Below are 20,828 nucleotides of genomic sequence, written 5' to 3'. Positions count from 1 at the left end.
TCTACTCTCTCAGGCAGAATTCCAAAAAAATCACGTGTATACTCTGTCTTCAAGGAGGGGAACGTAAAGCTCCGCCGTGCAAACTGATTTTCTCCCAAAGGGTAACCTGACCACGGAGAGACCTCATAGACACTAGTTCAGCCAGGTGATCAAGATCAACATTAAAGTTAACATCAATAACTAAAGGAATATGTCGTGTTCATAGTACATACTCTTGATATGGGATAAAAATGGTACTTTACCTGTATTCTTCTCTCAAAAAATTATAACCCAACTCTAATCAGGAGAAAAACATTAAAGTCCCACAGAGAGGGGTCTGACAAAACATCCAACCAATGTCCCTCAAAACTACCAAGGTGATCAAAAACCAAAGTCTGACAATAAACTGACGAGCCAAGAGGGACCTGAGGAGACATAACAACTAAGTGTAATATGGTAAAAATGGGACTGGGAGTTCTGGAACAGAAGAATCATTAGGTAAAAACTAAGGGGATCTGAATAAACAATGTGCTTTAGTTAAAAATAAGGCATCAGTAGTGATTCATTAATTGTAACAAATGCACTATGACAATAAATGATATCAACAGTAGAGGAAACTGAGCACAGGAAACTCTTGGTACTACCTTCTCACCTTTTCTGTAATAAAGTCCATTGGAAAATGTACATGGAGATACAAAGGACTTGCAACAGCCAAAGAAAAGGAAAATAAGAAAAGCCAGAAATAGAACCACATTTACACGGTCAATTGATTTTTGGCAAAGGAACCAAAGCGATCCAGGGAGGAAGTCTTCTCCAATGCTGATGGAATAACTAGATATTCATGTGAAAAACCATGAACCTCAACCCCTTACACAAAAATTAATTCCAGATAGAACAAAGACCAAAATGTAGAAGGGAAAACTATAAAACTTCTAAAACAAAACAAAAGGTCTTCATAATCCAGTTAGGCAGAGATTTCTTAGACCACAGGAAGCAATAACCATAAATCAGTCTTATGAAAATTAACAACTACTCATTAAGAACATCACTTAGAGGGGCGCCTGGGTGGCTCAGTGGGTTAAGCCGCTGCCTTCGGCTCAGGTCATGATCTCAGGGTCCTGGGATCGAGCCCCACATCGGGCTCTTTGCTCAGCAGGGAGCCTGCTTCCTCCTCTCTCTCTCTCTCTGCCTGCCTCTCTGTCTACTTGTGATCTCTCTCTGTCAAATAAATAAATAAAATCTTTAAAAAAAAAAAAAAAAAAAAAAGAACATCACTTAGAAAAGTCAGTTAAGTGCCTGCCTTCGGCTCAGGTCATGTGCTCAGGGTCCTAGGATCAAGCCCCATAGCAGACTCCCTGCTCGGTGGTGAGCCTGCTTCTCTTTCTCCCTCTGTGACCTCTCTCACTTTCACTCTCTCAAATAAATAAATAAAATATTTGAAAAATATTAAAAATGAAAAAACAAAAACTGGAATATTATGAATCCATAAAAGTGTATATACGCTTACACATGCACACAGATAGCTGACAAAGAACTTACATCTCCATAACGTATGAAAAGTTCAAGCTCAAAAATAAATGGACAAACACAATTTTAAAAAGACATTTTGGGGACACCTAGGTGGCTCAGTTGGTTGGACGACTGCCTTTGGCTCAGGTCATGATCCCGGAGTCCCGGGATCGAGTCCCGCATCAGGCTCCCAGCTCCATGGGGAGTCTGCTTCTCCCTCTGACCTTCTCCTCGCTCATGCTCTCTCTTGCTGTCTCTCTCTCAAATAAATAAATAAATAAATAAAATCTTAAAAAAAAAAAAAAGACATTTTGTGGGGCGCCTGGGTGACTCAGCTGGTTAAACCCTCTGCCTTCGCCTCAGGTCGTGGTCTCAGGGTCCTAGGATCGAGCCCGGCATCAGGCTCTCTGCTCAGCCAGGAGCCTGCTTCCTCCTCTCTCTCTCTGCCTGCCTCTCTGCCTACTTGTAATCTCTGTCTATCAAATAAATAAATAAAGTCTTTTAAAAAAATCAAAATAAAAAATAAAAATAAAAAAGACATTTTGCAAAGAATGCTACATAAATAGACTATATGCATGTGAAAAAGTGCTCTATATCATTAGTGAAAATTAGTAAAAATTAGAAAAGAATTAGTAAAAAATTATGACCTCCACAAGATACTACCACATATCCACCATCATGGCTAAAACAAGATTTAGGATATCCAATGTTGGTGAGAATATGAATCGCCATACTTTATTGGTGGGCATAAAATGATATGACCACCCTGGAGAAAAGTCGGACAAATTTTTCATAGACTAAGCACACATCCACAACTACTCTGCTACCCAGCAATTGCACTCCCAGGTGGCTACCCAAGAGGAATGAAAACATATGTCTGCAAAAGACTTGGAAGAAAACAAAAGTATTTTCAGCAGCATTTTCATAATAGCTTCCAAGTTGGAAATGGTCTATGTGCTCAACAATAGAATAGACTATGGTACATTCACACACTGGAATTTAATGCAGTAATAACAAGGAAGACTGAGGGAGCCTGGGTGGCTAAGTCAGTTGACCGTATGCATTTGGCTCAGGTCACAATCTCAGGGTCCTGGGATTGAGCCCCATATCAGGCTCCTTGCTCAGAAGGGAACATGCTTCTCCCTCTGCCTGCCACCTCGCCCCTCCTCCTTGCTTGTGAGTGCTCTCTCCCTCTTTCTCTGACAAATAAATAAAAAACTTAAAAGAACACCTCCACCAACAAACAAACAAGGAAGACTGAAATTAGCAACGGGCACACCTGGCATCCAGATCTTGGTGTCTAAATGTCACTCAAAGGAAGCAGGGTTTTTGGAGGAAAAGCCAGGACTGGGGCTGCAAAAGAATAATCCAAGTTGGGAGCACCTTATTATGCCGGAAAGTAGTGCTTAGAGTATGACGGAAATATACCAACAGCACACAAGAAGCACCTTGAAAGGGCCCTCACAGAACAAATTTGGGACAATCTGAGCACAAAATAACAATACTACTGAATTCTCAGTCACTGAATACCCCTGAGTTCACAGTGGTATAAATAAACAGGTAGGGAAGGAGGGAAAGTTCTATCCTACTGTAGAATACCCATTAATAAATACAGAAGTAAAACCAGAGTTAGAAAATAATCAGTGGGGCACCTGGGTGGCTTAGTTGGTTAAGCATCTGACTTCATCTCAGGTCATGATCCCTGGGATCGAGCTCCGTATCAGGCTCCCTGCTCCACAGTGTCTGCTTCTCCTTCTCCCTCTGGTGCTTCCCCTCCTTGTGCTTTCTCTTTGTCAAATAAATAAATAAAATCTTTAGAAAAAGAAGAATCAATGGAGACTAAAAAAGAGGGCAGAAACTCAACAAGGAACCACATAAACAGCAACTTTGTGGCAGACAGACTTGGACATACACCATGGACTTCCCGATGAGACTCATGAAGGACACAACCTTTCTAGGGTAATTTGGACAAAAAGCATAACATGAATCTAATAATAATGAGAAGAATCAGGAGAAAAACAATAAATAAATAAACAAACACACGCATACATAATTTCTTTTTTTTAACAAGGTCAAGGAAGACAGGCGAAGAAATGATTCCACATCAGAGGAGAAGGAAGAGACCTGGCAATTAAACGCAGCAGTCCTAGGCTGGATGCTAGAATGGGGAAAAATCAGCCATAAGGCACATCCGTGCAATAATTAGAAACATTAGATATGGTCTGTGGATTACATAATAGATTGTACCAATATCAAATTCCCTAGTTTTGGTATTTATTCTCTGGCTTTATATGAGAACGTCTTTGCTCTTAAGAAACACACAAAGAGCATGACATCTCCACCTTACTCTCAGGTTTCAGGAGGAAAACACACACACACACACACACACACACACATACATACATATGTTACTAGAACTATTCTCTATTTAGTGTGAGCAAACAGAAGCTCAGGTGTATTAAGAGACCATATGAGCCACAAAACTATGAGCCAGGCCTAGAACTTGCATTCAAGTCCTCTGACCACAAACCTTTCCTGGGCCACCGACTGCTCCCATGAGACAATGATCAATCAACAAACACTCTCCATAATCCTTAGTGTAGGCCACAGGGCCACCCCACCTCCCCTTCCCTTTGGCCTTCCTCTCCTACCACTCTCCCAACTCCCACTGCAGGTCAAATGTGCAAAGTAAGATCCCTGCTCAGGGTCTCTGCATTTCTCTACTCCCCACCTGGGTTGCTCTTCTCTCAGAGGTCAGCAGAGCTCACTCTAGCCCTTCAGAACTCTGAGAACACTTTAGAAAGCCCTATTGTACTTAACCCTAAATAAAGCAGCATCTTCCCTCACGTCTCTATTTGCCTTACCTTGCTCCATTTCTCTCACTGATCACACGCTGATGTTACTTACCTGTCTTCCTTGATAGACTACAGGTTCCAAGAGGATGGAGACTTGGACTATTTTTTTGTTCACTGCTATATATTTGCAGCTCTGATAACAGTTCTAATAGTTCTTATAATAGCCTGACATGTGGGTGCCATGCTTGGGAAATACGTATTGAGTGACCAGATAAATTAACAAATGCACTGGATTCCAAATAAATCTGCAACTGAATTTTTCTGGAAACTGATTCTAAAATGTATATGGAAGAATAAAGGAGCACAAAAATAGCTTGGATAGCTACAAAAATGAAACAAGAAAAATGACACAAAAGTAGCCACAGAGATCAGTACAACAGAATACGGTCCAGAAATCAACCCACACCGTATATGGTCAATTAATCTACAAAGGAGGCAAGAACATGCCAGAGGAAAAAGATAGCGTCTTCAACAAAGGGTGCCGGGAAAACTGGATAGCTACATGAAAAGGAATGAAACTGGACCGCTTTCCTACCCCACACACAGAGACAAACCCAAAATGGACGGAAGTCTTTAAGTGAGACATGAAACCATAAAACTCCTAGGAGAAAATATAGGCAGTAATTTCTCTGACATCAGCCATGGAAACATTTTTCTAGATATGTCTCCCCAGACAAGAGAAACAACAGCAAAACGAAACTATGGGACGATAGCAAAATAAAAAGTTTTTGCACAGCAAAAAAACCATCCACAGAACGACAAAGCAATCTATTGACTGGGAGAAGATATCTGCAAATGATATATCTGATAAGGCATGAAAATTTAAGATATAGAAAGACCTTAATATAATCCAACACCAAAAAAATAAATAGCCCAATTAAAAATTGGGCAGAAAACCTAATAGACATTTTTCCAAAGAAGATATACAAACGGCCAACAGACAGATGAAAGATGCTCAGTATCACTAATCATTAGGAAAATACAAATCAAAATCACAATGAGATATCACATCTATCAGAATGGCTAAAAAAAAAAAATTACAAGTGTTATCAAGGATACAGAGTAAAAAGAACCTCTGTGACCTGTTGGTGAGAATGCAAATTGATGCAGCCACTATGGAAAACAGTGTGGGGCTTACTCAAAAAATGAAAAATAGAATTACCATATGATCCAGTAATCCCACCACTGGGTATTTACCCAAGGAATATGAAAACACTAATTCAAAAAGATATATGTACCCGTATGTTTACTGCAGCATTATTTACAATAGCCAAGACATGGAAGCAACCCAAGTGTCCATCAACAGATGAATGCATAAAGAAGACGTTGTATATATACATAAGGGAATATTACTCAGCCATAATAAAGAGATCTTGCTATTTGCAACAACATGGATGGACCTAGAGGATATAATGCTAAGTGAACTAAGTCAGACAAAGACAAATACCACATGATTTCACTCCTATGTGAAATTTAAGAAACAAAATAGAAGAAACAAAACAAAAGAAAGAAGAAAGAAGAAAGAAAGAAAGAAGAGACAAACAAAAAACCAGACTTGTAAATGTACAGAACAGGTTACCAGAAGGGAGGTGGGTGGGGGCATAGGGGAAATAGTTGCAGGAAATTATGAGTACACTTACCATGATGAACACTGAGGAATGCACAGAATTGTTGGATCATTATATGTGTACACCTGAAACTAATTAAACTTGAATTAAAAAAAAAAAAAAGAAAATGTAACAAGAGGAGTTATGTACCCTACAGGATATTAAGTTACAAAGCTACAGGAACTAATTATGATATTGTGATGGGACTACCTAGCTCACTAAAACAGAACCAAGCCCACTGACTCCAGCAAATATGGGCCCATGGAGGTATGAATAGAGTAGAATCACAAATCACTTGGACAGCTCCTAATAATGATGTTGGGTAACTTTTTTACTACAAGGAAAAAATATATAAATTTTGAATTCTTACCATATATCATAGACAAATAATCTCTAGATAATCTGAAGATCTGGCATTCAAAAAATCCTTTAAAATCCTTTAAAAATATAAGAAAGTTGGAAGCCACTCTATGACCTCCTAGTAGAATACAATAATGGACACAATACAATGATCTGACTTAATAACAAAAGACACTTAACATTTAAAAAAATGCTTAATAAACATCATGTAAAAGGTAAGTAAACTGGAAGATATTTGCCACGTTACTCTGCAGCTGACTAAGAAAAAGCCAGAGTCCAACAGTAAAACCAGGCAAAGATCATACACCAGTGATCACCAGTGAGGGGATCCTGTCAATACACATGGAAAAAATGCCCAGACTCGTTAGGAATCATGTACAAGCTCATTAAAGCAATGACATTATACTTTTCACTCATCAGATTTGTAGAATTTCATCAGACAGCATCAAGTGTGACAGAAATGTAAAAAATAGGAACTTTCGAATATTGCCAGTGAGATGGAAAACCAGGCCGGTGACTCTTAAGACCCGTTTGACTCTTATCAAACTGGAGATGCACATTTCTTATGCTACTGTACCAAGAGAGAGGCAGAAGGCTGTTCCCTGAAAGAAAATACTGAATATACACAAATGTCCACTACAGGAGACCAAATGAACAAAATGTGCCACGTGTATTTAATAGAATGCAGTGATACTAAGTACATCCATACATATCAACATAGATAGAGCCCCATGATATAGTACGTGAACATACAAAATTTCAGATTTGATGATATTTATGTACATTTGAAAAAACACTGAAGCAATACCGTTTCCTTAGGATCCAGGTAAATGGTCGGGAATGGATGAATGGACACACAGACGCACCACACCCTGGTGGTCTCTGCGGAGTACAAGAGGGCATGGCACTTCGGGGACTAGTTAAAGGAATCTCACTTACACCTCAGTGTGTTAATTTCTTAAAAAAAAAAAAAAAAAAGGAAGAAGGGGGAAGTTATTATTTCTGGATGGTGAGAATGCAGACATTTATTATTATTCATCCTTTTCGATTCCCTTTTCAAGTTTCTCACTTGCGGACTCCTCCCTCCAGTGCCCAGCCACGTGCTCTCTTCCAGTGCTGGCAGGAGAGGGGCAGGGATGGAGCCACTGAGAACAGTGTTAATACTGAACTTCACACAGGACTTACAGGCTGTCCACGGTAAATTTGGACTACATGTGATTTTGGCCTTCACCAACAAACTTTAGTATTAATACCCTTGTAAAGTGAGACTCACAGCATTCATCAGCATGATAACTTAAAAGCAAACTACATGGAAAACACTTTCATTTCGGTGAGGATTTTTTGAGGGGCCAATCTTGAGTATAAAATTCAGTTAACCAAAATCCCTTTGCTCTGGTGCCATCTGGTGGACAAAGGAAGCATTTCACCCCCCACAAAAACCCACAGCTGGGGTTACCGGAGCAACATTCTTTCCAAGGAAGTGTAGTTCGCTAGTAACCACTGACTCTCATCAGCCTTCCCCAGACTAAATTCTTCAGCCTATAAATTGGTTGAGAAAGAGCTGCTCTTTTATCTTCTTTTGCTCAGAGATTTCTTCTTCAATGTTTCTTAGTCAAATGATGTTTTCTCTTCTTTCTCACCAGACCAGTCTGCAACCATGATCTCCATTCATCCATATTTCAAACCCTCCACAGTAAAAAATTCTAACAGTTGATTTCTATATTAAAAATTTCAGTGTCGTTTTGTTTTATACAAGACAGAGGATGGTTACCGATGCGAGTCATTTAAAGGACATTTAAAATACAGTATGTTCTTATTATAAATATGCAATGGGAATTATAAATAGTTCCTTCTTTTAAGCACTGGGTGATATAGTAAAAAGCATACAGTATCTTACCAAGAGCCAATAGAACAGGCTAGATTTTTCAGATATAAAAGAAAATAACAACATAAAGTAAAAGCAAAAAAATAGTTACAAGATCATGTATCCCTCAATTTGCAATACTGAATTCCTTGCTTCATTTACAATCCAGATATGTAACTGACCAGGGTGGTAAAATTACTTTGGAAAATGCCAAGTGTACTCAAGACAAAATAAGTCAGTCCTAAATGGTTTCCATTAGTGTTCTCTGTGGCCATGATTCCATTCAAGCTTTATAACCTTCTGTAATAGCTTTTTAACTGTTTCCAAATCAGCACTAGCAGAGGATGGAAACAAAAAAAGCCAAAGGCACTCCCTCAAAAGTTCAAAATTGCTAGATTTTGATGTAGATTTAAATTTTAGTGAGTTTCAGTCCCTCCATTCAGATGATCCTGTAGGTACATACAAACACACTGGATTGTTGGATTCACTTCTCTTCCTTTCTCAAAGTTTACAATAAAGAGACTAATCCCTGTGTTGGGACTGACTGACATAAGTTCGGATTTGTTCAGAGTAGAGGGTAAGGAACACTTAAGGTCAGTCAGAAAATAATTAAACAGGCTTTTCATGTAAGCGCCATGACTCACAACTAAGACACTGGCGACTAATCCTGGTGCGTCACTGTCTGAATTAGATTCAGAGGCACAGGTTTTTCCTAAAGGAAATATCTCTGCCAGAGAAGTTTCCAGACAGTTGCTTGGAGCTCCTTGGGAAAACTGTTCATTCTGACCTGCTTCTTGCAGGATCAGTTGACAAAGAATATTGAAAAAGTCTTTTCCACGCATTTTTACCTACAAGAAATTAAAATAAAGTGGCATTAATGACTGTCTTAAAACACAAACATAAAACACGACTGACTGGATTTTTCTAATAGGTCAAACAGAAGGATTACAGAAGCAGATAAGATTCTGTTTCTAGTCATCCGATCACCAGTAAATGCCTACCAAACTTCTAGAATGATGGAGGCACACTGGGGGACAACAAGACACGATTTCTAATTCCTCACTTTGAAGCATTTACAATCTAGTTAGGGCGACTTACAACTAAAAAAGAAGCCCATCGAAGCGTTAACTGCATCTAGAGCACATCAGTTCGGTTAGAGCAACCACCAACAAGGACAAAATGTCTTGCCTTTACTAAACTAACAAAAAGTCCTTCCAAGAAAGTTGTGAAAATAAAAATTAGAGGAAGCAATTCCCAATAATGCAAGTCAAAAGCAGAACACTCCCAAGAAAGGCAAGCACGGTGATGGGGTCACTTACAGAGCTAAAGATGCAGGAGGGAGAGGCTTGAAGATTGTGAGTCTTGAATTATTTTGCCTCGAGTGTTTTGCCTACCACTCTCCTTGAACAGCACCCACTGCTCTCCTGCCTACTACTACCACTGCTGAAGGGATTGCTGCAGATTCAAAGCCTTTTCTTCAAGTACCATCTAATAACACATGTCCTTTCAGTCTGGTGTTGGCAATGGCTGTCAACTTAACAGTAAATAAGAAAGACAGCTTAAAAAGGAAAAACAAAAACATGACACAGAGTTGTTTTAGGAACCAAACAATGCTCAAACAGCTTAGCTAAGATTTAGAGATATTTCATTTACAAAAGAAACCCAATTTTAGCTACTTTGATGTTGGCAAGTTCATCCATGTGGCAAGTTGCCCCAGGGCTACGTACCTGGTCTAAGGTCTCTCCTCCAGGTGGTGTGAACATAGGGCATTCTTCCCCGGCTGCTTTGGCCATGGCCCTTAGCTCACTTAGGGCCCTGCCTTCTGCAACCCCGTATTTCTGCAATGGTCCAACAGACAAAAGTGCCTCTAGTGAATTTGCGATACAACGATTACGTACACACTTGCGACAAACTTGGAACAATCATTGTGGCAAAAAGCTTGGTTTCCTTCCACTTCATTATCTTTCAAACTGATCATGAGAACATGCTCCGTAGAGGCTGCAAGCCCTAAAGAAGACAGGTGACACCTTAAATTGTCCACCGTAGCCAGATGGGTTGTACGGAACAGCACACTCAAGGAGACAGTGGGGCTTTGTTGGGCAAATACAGAGACTTGCACAGACTCCAGGGCTAGAGATTAACACGCGAAGTGCACCATGGTTCAGTCAGCCACCTCCTATTCACACGCAGTATCCGTACTCTCTCATTTGATCCTAACAATGGCACTATGAGATGGGTATCTTCAGCTCCATATTCATAATTGGGAAAGCGGAGTTTCCGAGAGGTTAAACAACTTGCCAGCATTCCCACAGCCAATACAGTGGAGCTGAAATTCAAACCCAGATCTGTGTGTTTTCAAAGCTCGTTAGCTCTTTAGATTCATAAAGACTGAGCCACAGCCAGGGACGCACAAGTCACTGAAGAAATACAAGTGACCAAGAAATAGGAAATCTACCTCACCAGGAATCTATAATGTAGAAATTAAAATGGCATCTTTCAGAAACTATTAAATTAGAAGACCGAAGAGACTACCAATTGCTAGTGTCTATGTGAGAAAAACTTTCTCCTACATCATTCATGGAAGTATAAACTGGCACAGCTTTTCTAGAGGGAAATTTAGCAATATGTATAAAAGGCTTTAAAAAAAAGTACAAACTCAACAATTCCACTTCTAGGAAATGTATTAGGTGTGTGTATAAAGAACTGCAAAGAAGGTTTATTTTAACATTATTTATATCAGTGCAAAATCTAATCACAACCCAGGAGTCCACCAGTAGTAGCTATGCAAGATCCATATATTGGAATAATGTAGTCACTAATTAGGTGATCATATCCATGTGCATTTATTAGCACTGAAATACGCAGGGAGAAAAACTAGTTAAAAAACAACACATAGAGCAGCACCTAGATGGCTTAGTCAGTTGGGCGTCTGACCCTTGATTTCAGCTCAGGTCGTGATCTCAGGGTCATGATCTGAGCCCCGTGTCAGGCTCCCCACTCACTGGAGAGCAGACTGCTTGAGATTCTCTTCCTCTCCCCCAAGTTGTGCTTGCTCCCCCCTCTCTCTAAGTTAAATAAATAAATCTTTTTAAAAAACACATATAGTGATCAGGTAGGAAGGGCGTTAGGTTTGAGGCTGGCGTAGAGGAGAATAACTACCATGGCTTCCAGGGCTTTGACGGAACCTCAGATGCGAGGCCTTCTGGCCAAGCGTCTGCGATTTCACGTTGTTGTATCCCTGGGGATTGCAACTTTCTAGAAGTTTGCTGTGGCCGAACCAAGAAAAAAGGCATACGCATATTTCTGCAGAAATTACGATTCCGTGAAAGATTTTGAGCAGATGAGGAGGGCTGGTATCTTTCAGAGTGCAAAGTGATTTGGAATGTAAAGAATTTCTTTGGGTTGAGTCAATTGAAGTTTGTCACTGACCTGTGTTCCTGAACTATGAAGCACGAATATTGGGTTATGGAATAGTTTGTCTTGATAAATAAACAACTAACAAATAACAAAAAAAACCACATCTAGTAGGGGTACACTTAGAAAAATGCGTATACAATCAGATAGACTGACAGACAAACATGAAAAAAGGTCAAGAGCACACACACCAAAATGTTCAGTTATCTGTGCAGGGTAGAAATTTTTAGCCCAAACTGTTCTTACTTTTAATTCTCTACAATGATAACAGATTACTTGCATAATAACATATTTAATAAAATATTGAGACAAATCACTTGTTAAGGTTTACACTGATGGTGCCCCAAAATTCTAACATCGCCATCAGACAGAAGTCCTACAACTAAATGTTTTTTTTTTTATAAGACCATATGCACAGTTGTCAGGTGCTCTTCCAATTCCCAAGCTCAAATTCTCACATCCTCACCTATAACCGGAACAACCTGTATTATAAAGGAGAACACTAAACATCGTTACTTGGTTTGTTTTTTTAAGAATAGAAACATGCATTCATTAGATACTGTGTGCTGGAACACATCAGGCAATGAGGCGAGAGCAGTGAAGAGACCCGGAGGGACACACAGCTCCCCACCCTTGCTGAGACCGCAGTGTGTGGGGTACTAACTTAGAGCAGTAAGGGAACAGTGCCATAATGGAAGGAACTACCAGACATGGACACACACAGCAGAGATAGCTAATGTGCATTTGTGGGGCGGCAGCAGGTCGAAGCCTTGGGGTGAACAGAAGTTGGCCAGGTTTGGAGAGCACGTATCCCAGGTGGAGTGGAGTACAGATTCAGAAGTTCAGGGAGGAAAGAGCACAGGGTGTTTGGATGACTCTGAGCAGATCCGCAAGAGGCCTGTCACCAGCAGCGCAGAACATGGAATCCAGGGCCGGGTGGCCTCAGTCTCAATCTGAGCTGTGCCACACACTAACTCTAGGATGCTGGGCGCAGACTTGACCTCTGTGTGCCTTGCTTTCTGCAGCTGGAAAAATGAGGTTTCTAAGTCTTTACGACAGGGGGGTGTTGTGAAGATTAACAAAGCTGCAGGGACTGGAGCGGGGCCAGTGTGTGGGGAGCACCGTGCGAATGCTCGCTGGTATTATTAAGGCTGGGCACGGAGCACAGGGAAGAGGAAGGAGGCAGATGGAGGCAACAGATTGTATCCTACAGCATGCTGATAAGCCAGGCTGGGGCTTGGATGGCTCCTGAAGGTAAAATGGAAATAGTGAACTGTTCTACACAGGTGCACAGCAACCATGTTTTCCAGACTACTCTGGCTACAGCACGGAGATCAGATGAGAAGAGCGAGCACGAGTCAGAAGACGGGAGAATCGCTGTTCCAGGGGAGCTAGGAGACAGAGGACACTGAATGTACAGGACAGCCGCAGTGGGTGCGCAGAAGGATGGGGCGCTCAGGAACTACGATACAACAGCAGAACTGACAAGACGATGGTAGGATGTGCAGGTGGGGGGCAAGTGCACATCAAGAACGTGTGGTCTGAACAAATGGGTAAAAGCAGGAACTGGGGAGAGACAAGGGGGTGTTTCCCACTGAGCCGCAGGGCACACACGCAGAAATAAAAAGTAGGTAGTTTGATACGTGAGCTTAGGCAAGAGATCTCAGCTGAACGTAAATATATACATGGACATCCACTGAGATCACAGGGGAGGATGGAGCTACTCAGGAAGAGAGCACGGAGTGAGAAGACAGCCCAGCCAATGCTCCCACTCTCCCCACTGGGGGTGACAGGCCCAGCCCAGCATTCCACTGAACTCACAATGCTGGTTTAGCACTGGGCCATGGCTTCTCACGCACAGAGGGAACCTTTCTGAGCAGCAGCTCTGAGCAAGTTGTGGTGTATATTTTGGACAAGCATAGAGAACGCATGCAAGTTATGAAAAGCAAGTCTTTAGAGATGTCCCAGCCATTCGATGTTCCTCCCCAGGTACTGGAGAAATCACAGGGCTGCCAGGGACATCAGCCTGCTTACAGGCCTGCACTGGAGCAAAAACTGCCACTCTAGGAGGAGACGTGGGGTCAAATCGCAGATCTGCAACTGAGGTGTGGCTTTAGCTAGATCACCATTTCATCAAGATTCATTTCTAATATATATAAAATGGGCATAATAGAGTCTATTGAAGCTTAAACTCAGGAAGTACGATAGGGAGGCTGAGATGAGAACTTTGCACTTTTATATTCAATTCTCCTGCACTAGTTCTCATGAACAGATGTTGCTTTTACAATGTAGGACACCTGCCTTACACAAATTCAATAATTACATAAGATACTATGTATGAGCATATGTAACAGCCACGGTCACACAGCAGGTTCTTAACATGTGTTAGCTGGTTCCACATCCCTCACAAGAAGGCATCAGATAGGGCGCCTGGGTGGCTCAGTTGGTTAAGCAACTGCCTTCAGCTCAGGTCATGATCTTGGAGTCCCAGGATCAAGTCCCGCATCAGGCTCCCTGTTTGGCAGGGAGTCTGTTTCTCCCTCTGATCCTCCCTCCTCTCATGCTCTCTCTCTCTCATTCTCTCTCTCTAATAAATAAATAAAATCTTTTAAAAGAACAAAAACAAAAACAAAAATGAATGTATCACATAGGGCCTCCTGGGTGGCTCAGTCATTAAACATCTGCCTTTGGCTCAAGTCCTGATCTCAAGGTCTTGGAATCGAGTCCTGCATCAGGCTCCCTGTTCAGCGGGAAGCCTGTTCCTCCCTCTCCCACTCCCCCTGCTTGTGTTCCCTCTCTCGTTGTCTCTCTTTCTGTCAAGTCAATAAATAAAATCTTTAAAAAAAAAAAAAAAAAAAGAATGCATCAGATAAACTGAGGTGATTTGCTGATAACTCATGGTGAAGAAAAATATGTAATTAAGTTACTTACTCTTTCTCGAAGTCTTGAATCATACTTTACTGTCAAATCTTTGCAAACGTTGCTCTTCTCCAAAATCCCATGCACAGTCTGAAAGCGGAAAAACAACAGTTTCTTTTCTCATAAAAATAGTCATTCTGGCCCAAATGTCAAAATACATCATAGTAAAAAAACAACAACAACAACCTGGGGGCACCGGGGTGGCTCAGTGGGTTAAAGTCTCTGCCTTCCACTCAGGTCATGGTCCCAGGGTCCTGGGATTGAGCCCCGAGTCGGGCTCTCTGCTCAGCAGGGAGCCTACTTCCCCTTCTCTCTCTCCCTGCTTCTCTGCCTACTTGTGATCTCTCTCTGTCAATAAATAAATAAAATCTTTAAAAACAACAAAACAAAACAAAACCTAGAGGGGTGCCTGGGTGGCTCAGTTCATTAAGCATCTGCTTTTGGCTTAGGTCATGATCCCAGAGTCCTGGGATTGAGTTCTGAGTTGGGCTCCCCACTCAGTGGGAAGTCTGCTTCTCCCTCTGCCACTTCCCCTGCTTGTGCTCTCTCCCTCACTCTGTCTCTCAAATAAATAAAATCTTAAAAAAAAAAAACAGAAATAATTTTCCTTTGTGAAAGTTGCCTCTCTTCTGTACTGCTCACCCTTTGTCTCTTCACACAAATTTGGATATTTCCTTCTGTACTATCTTCTAGTTCAGAGGTCAGGAAACCATAGCCCAAATCCAGACCGTGGCTTGTTGTTGTGAATGAAGAGCTATTAGAACACAACTGCTTACATATCGTTTGCGGATGCTCTCACAGTACAACAGCGGAGGTGAACGACTGTGACAGAGAGCATACAGCCCATAAAATTTAAAATATGTACTATATGGCCTTTTACAGAAAAGGTTCCAGTTCATTAATTCTCCATTCAGGTGTGCCTAAATTACTGTTAAACCCATCTACCAAGTCTTAATTTCAGTTTTATTTTCCGTTCTAGAATTCATACTTTGTTCTTCTACATCATTTCCAGTTGTCTGCTGAAATTCTCAATGCCATTTTTTAATCTATGCGTTCAACGGTTATTTTAAAGTCCAGGTCTGGTAACCAGTTATCAAAGAACTCTTACAGCTCTTCTGTTGTCTTTTGTCTCATTTTTGTTCACAGTCCTTTCTCTCCTGGTGCGCCTGGTTACTTTTGATCAGCAAGACACGGTATTTGCAAAACTGTAGAAATAATTTAAGTCCACTATCTGCCTTTTTGATCTCCTCCCCACAAACTAAACATTGTCATCATTATGGTTCTCTATTATCAATATTTGTTCATCTTTACCTTTACCTTTACCTTTACCAATGTCTTTGCTTACCAATCTTTTCTGAAACTCAGACCTCCATTCTGGCACTATTTTCCTTCTTCAATTATCCTTTCAAAGTTTCTTTATAGCCTGTTTGTCCAAAATGTCTTCATATCACCTATACTTGAGAAAATGTTTTGCTGGGCATAAAACTCTAAGTTAGTCTTTATTATCACTCAGTACGTTAAAAATAAAAACTAATTACTAATACTAACAAATTTGTTGAGAGTCTAATACTGGCCATTAGTGGATGATGTTTGTCCTTCTTATCCTCTGGAGCTTTGCAATTTTGTTATTGTAAGCGTAGATATGGGTTTCTTTTTATTTATCTTGAGTGGGATTTTTCACACTCACTAGAACCAACAGTTCTGAAAAATTATCAACTGTGACTACTTTGACCCCTTTCCCATTTTAATATCTCCTTCTAAAAGACACCAGACTTCATCATTTCTTGATTTCCTTTAAGCTCTTATATTTTAGTCTGTTTATTACATTGTGCTACATTTCAGTTACTATCTTGCATTTACTTATGAGAGCTAGCGACTATTTCAGCCATGTTTAATCTATAATTCAGTACATCCACTGATGTTTTCATTTTTGGTTTATTTACGTGTTCTGTATTTTTAAATCAATTTTATTGAGGTACAATTTACAACAAAAAAAAATACACCTTTTTGAATGTACAATTCACTGAGTTTTAAAAAATGTATTCACCTATCTAAATACCACCAAAATCAAGATATGGAAGAATTCTGTCACCCTAAAAGATTCCTTCGTGTTTGTCCCAGTCAATCCCTCCCACTCCTGGCTCCTGGCAGTCACGGATCTGCTTTACATAACTGAAGATTAGATTTGTCTTTTCTAGAGTCTCCCATAAATGGAATCCTCCAATATGTACTTTTCTGTGCCTGGCTTTTTTGGTTCAGCGTGTCTTTGAGACCCTTCCACGCTCCTGCTGATCTGTAGTTCACCATGTGAAGGTAACACAGTTCATTTATCCATTCACCTACTGTTGAGCACAGGCGATCCGATTCTTTGCTTATTACAAACAAGGGTGTTCAAAAGTTACATACAAGTCTTTCTGTAAACATATGCTACTTCTCCTGGATAAATTCTTAGGACCGAAATTGCTGGATCATATGCTTAATATATGTTAAACTTGCACTGGTTTCTAAAGTAGTTGTTCATTTTACATTCTAACTAGCAATGTAGGAATTCTAGTTGTTCCACATTCTTTTATCTTTTTTATTTTAGGCAGTTTCAAATGTTCGGGTAATAGTATCTTACTGTGGTTTTAATTTGTATTCCCATTAAGATCAATTCTACCTAGCATCTTTTCATCTGCTCACTGACCGTCCATATTGTCTCTTCTTTTAAAAAGTGCCTGGTCAAATTCAGCTCCATTTGAAAGTGAGTATTTGTCTAATTACTGAGTTGAAAAAAAAATTAGATAAAATTTCGATTAAAAAGTTAACCTAGGGAGAAGGTAGTGGGGTTATGGACATTGGGGAAAGTGTGTGCTGTGGTGAGTGCTGTGAAGTGTGTAAACCTGGTGATTCATAGACCAGTACCCCTGGGGCTATTAATACATTATATGTTAATTTAAAAAATAATAAACTAACTAAATAAATAAATAAAAATAAAAAATAAACCTAGATAATTTGTCAGCTATATACACACATTATATATATAATATACACATTTATAATTTTCTCCCAACTGCATCTTATTTATGTTTTGTACTAAGAAACCCTTATAAAGATTTTTTTCTGTTTTCTTATAGAAGACATACAGATTCAGCTTTCAGATTTGTGCTGAGATCCACTATGTTAATTTTTGTGTTATAGGAGGTAAAGGCCAAAGTTCATGTTTTTCCATATGGATAGCCTATTGTTTCAGGACATTTTATTGAAAAGAATATCTTTCACGTGCTGAATTACCTTAGCACTCTTGTCAAAACCCAACTGATAAAAAAGATTCTGACTTCCAGGGAAAATGGTGGAGTAGGAGGAACCTAAGTTCACCTTCTCCCATGGATACAACTAGGTAACATTCACATCAGTGTAAGTAACCCAGAAAATGACCCAAAGACAGGCAGAACATATTCCACAACTGAAGGTAGAGAAGAGGCCACATTGAGGACTGTAGGAAGGACAGAGACGTGATGGGGAACGAAACAGACCCATAGGCCACCCACAGGAGGGAGGGAGCCAAAGGCCTGGAGAAGGAAGAGAAATAGACCCTCACATCAGGAGGCACGGAAAGCACGTGTGGGGAAGGTAAATCCCTCATAACATTTGGCTTTGAAAACCAGAGGGTCCAAATTTTGTGAGTTCTTACAAACCGCCTGGCTTAAAACCTGAAATTTAAAAAACCAAGAGGATTGGCTCTGGGAGAGCCCTGAGAGCAAGAGCAAGCTGAATCCAAGCCCTTAAAGAGACAGCACAACAAACTGCCCAGCAAGACAGAGCACAGAAGCAGCAGTCTGAAAAATACCTGCAGCATACCAGAGAGAGAGTTTTTTACTAATCTCAGAGCAAGTCCAGAGCAGCAGCAGTCACAAGGAGACTCCCCAGGAACAAATTGGGGCTGACATGCGCCATCTCCTGCCCAGGGCCCTAAGGCATTCGCACATGTCCTCCGTGGGACCCAGCAAGGCAGGCGTTCACTACCAACTTGCTAACTTGCCACCCTACCCCCCAGCACCTTGGGGATCCACTGCCTCCAATATGATGTTGGCCCAGCCCAACCAGGGTGGTGCCACGGGTCTGGCGGTGTATAAGGAGCCCAGGCAGTGGCCAGCGCCACACCAAAGTGACTCCTGCCCTGGACACATATCACACTGTGGCCCCAGCAGTGGGCTGAAGGCAGATAACGGGTCTGCCAGCAGGCCCGGCCCACCAATGAAAGCTTCTTGGAGGACAACAAGGTGAGGGAGGGGGGGATTGCCCTGCAGTCTGGTGCTACCACAGCTCTGGCAAATGCCTGGTCTGACTCAACTCAAGCCCAAGGTGGCCCCACCAAACTGGCCCACTAACAACACAGGGACCAACCCTGCCCACAACAGGCAAAGAGAGTCACTGCGCATGACTGGTCTGAAGGCAAAAGCGGCTTGGCCATGACAGCAGGGAGCCAACAGCATATAGGAGACACCCCTGAAGCTCCAGGTGCTGATGAAGAGGGGACATTGCACTGCAGGATGCTAGAGGACCTCTTTGTCATAAGGCCATGACTTTCAACAGCAGCAGATGTAGCTGACTTTCCTAATACACAGAAATAGAGACAGCGGGTTACACAAAATGAGGAGACAGGGATATGCCCCAAATGAAAGAAAAGGACAAAATCACAGCAAGAGACCCAAGTGAAATGGAGATAAGTGACAGAGCCGATGGAGAATTTGAAGTAACGCTCACTGGATACTCACTGGAGTTGAGAAAAAAGTGGAAGACATCAGTGAGGCATTTAACACAAAGAAAGAACCAATCAGAAATGAAGAACACACAAAATGGATTACTGGGACTTCATCAAGATAGATTCAATATTTACCTGTCAATAATTACTTTGAATGTGAATAGATTAAACGTTCCAATCAAAAGAAATAGGGTGACAGAATGGATTTAAAAAAAAAAAAAAAACCCTATCTATAAGCTGCCCACAAGAGACTCATTTCAGATGTAAAGACACATGCAGATTGAAAGTGAGGGGATGGAGAAACATTTATCATACAAATGGGTATCAAAAGAAAGCTAGAGGGCAAGACTGATATTGGACAAAATAGACTGAAACAAAGACTGTAATAAGAGACAAAGAAAAATACTATATAATAATAAACAGAAAAACCCAACAAGAAGATAAAACTATTGTAAATATTTATACATCCAACAAGGGAGCATACAAATACATAAATGAATTAATAACAAACACAAAGGCAGTAATTGATAGGAATACAATAATGGTTGGGAACTTTAATATCCCACTTACATCAACAGATCATCTAAACAAAATCAACAAGGAAGCAGTGGCTTTAAATGACACACTGGACCAACTGGATTTAACAGACAGATATATTCACAGCATTTTATCCTAAAACAGCAGACTACACATCCTTTTCAAGTGTACATGGAACACTCTCCAGAACAGAGCACATTATTAGGGCACAAAAATCAGAAAGACCAAAGTCCTACCATGTATCTTTTCTAACCACAACAGTATGAAACTAGAAATCAACCACAAGAAAAAATCTGGAAAGAGCACAAATACATGCTCTTTCACATGTTTAAAAGGCACACTACTAAATAATGAGTGAGTCAACCAAGAAATTAAAGAGGAAACCAAAACATACATGGAGACAAATTAAAATGAAAACACAAGGGTACACAATTTTTCCCAAGATTTTCCTTTGGGCTGCAGCAAAATCTATCCTAAGAGGGAAGTTTATAGAAACACAGGCCTACCTCAAGAAGCAAGAAAAATCTCAAATAAACAATCTAACTTACACCTAAAGGGGCTCGAAAAAGAACAAAACCTAAAACCAGCAGAAGGAAGGAAATCATAATAAACAGCAGAAATAAATGAAGTAGAAACTAAAAGAAGAATAAAACAGATCAATGAAACCAAGAGCTGATTCTTTGAAAAGATCAATAAAACTGATAAACCTTTAGTCAGACTCCTTCAAAAATAATAATAAGGAGAGGACTAAAAAAGATCCACTGACCAAAAAACCCCAAACCAATTAAAAAAAAGAAAGAAAGAAAAAAACCCACAACAACAAAAACACCCTGACCATATAGGTGTGGATCCACTTCAGGTCCCTCAATTGAGGATCTTCATTGTATTCTTTAACGATTTATTTATTTGAAGCGCGGGCGGGGGGGGGGGGCATGAGTGCACACAAGTGGGGGAAAGGGCAAACAGAGAGAATCTCAAGTAGACTCCCTTCTCAATCATGGGGCTCAATCCCACAACCCATGGATCATGACCTGAACCCA

The 20,828-nt window shown here is 40.6% G+C and overlaps 1 protein-coding gene and 1 pseudogene across 1 annotated transcript in view; one reads left to right on the top strand and one right to left on the bottom strand.

Moving 5' to 3' along the window:
- Nucleotides 1-8,100: 8,100 nt before the first annotated feature.
- Nucleotides 8,101-20,828, bottom strand: part of TIGAR (TP53 induced glycolysis regulatory phosphatase) — a 28,577-nt gene continuing 15,849 nt past the window's right edge. The window contains exons 4-6 of the mRNA XM_059184550.1: nucleotides 14,520-14,597; nucleotides 9,902-10,012; nucleotides 8,101-9,022 (exon numbers count right to left, since the gene is read on the bottom strand). Coding sequence (XP_059040533.1) covers nucleotides 8,591-9,022; nucleotides 9,902-10,012; nucleotides 14,520-14,597 — 621 coding nt within the window. The 3' untranslated portion in view covers nucleotides 8,101-8,590. The remainder of the gene's footprint in view (nucleotides 9,023-9,901; nucleotides 10,013-14,519; nucleotides 14,598-20,828) is intronic.
- LOC131838415 (cytochrome c oxidase subunit 6C-like) lies at nucleotides 11,300-11,643 on the top strand (annotated as a pseudogene).

This window comes from Mustela lutreola, chromosome 8, assembly GCF_030435805.1.
Source record: "Mustela lutreola isolate mMusLut2 chromosome 8, mMusLut2.pri, whole genome shotgun sequence".
In the NCBI taxonomy this organism is placed as follows: Eukaryota; Metazoa; Chordata; class Mammalia; order Carnivora; family Mustelidae; genus Mustela; species Mustela lutreola.
The sequence above is the reverse complement of the archived record's forward strand: the minus strand, read 5'-3'. Positions and strand labels throughout refer to the sequence as shown.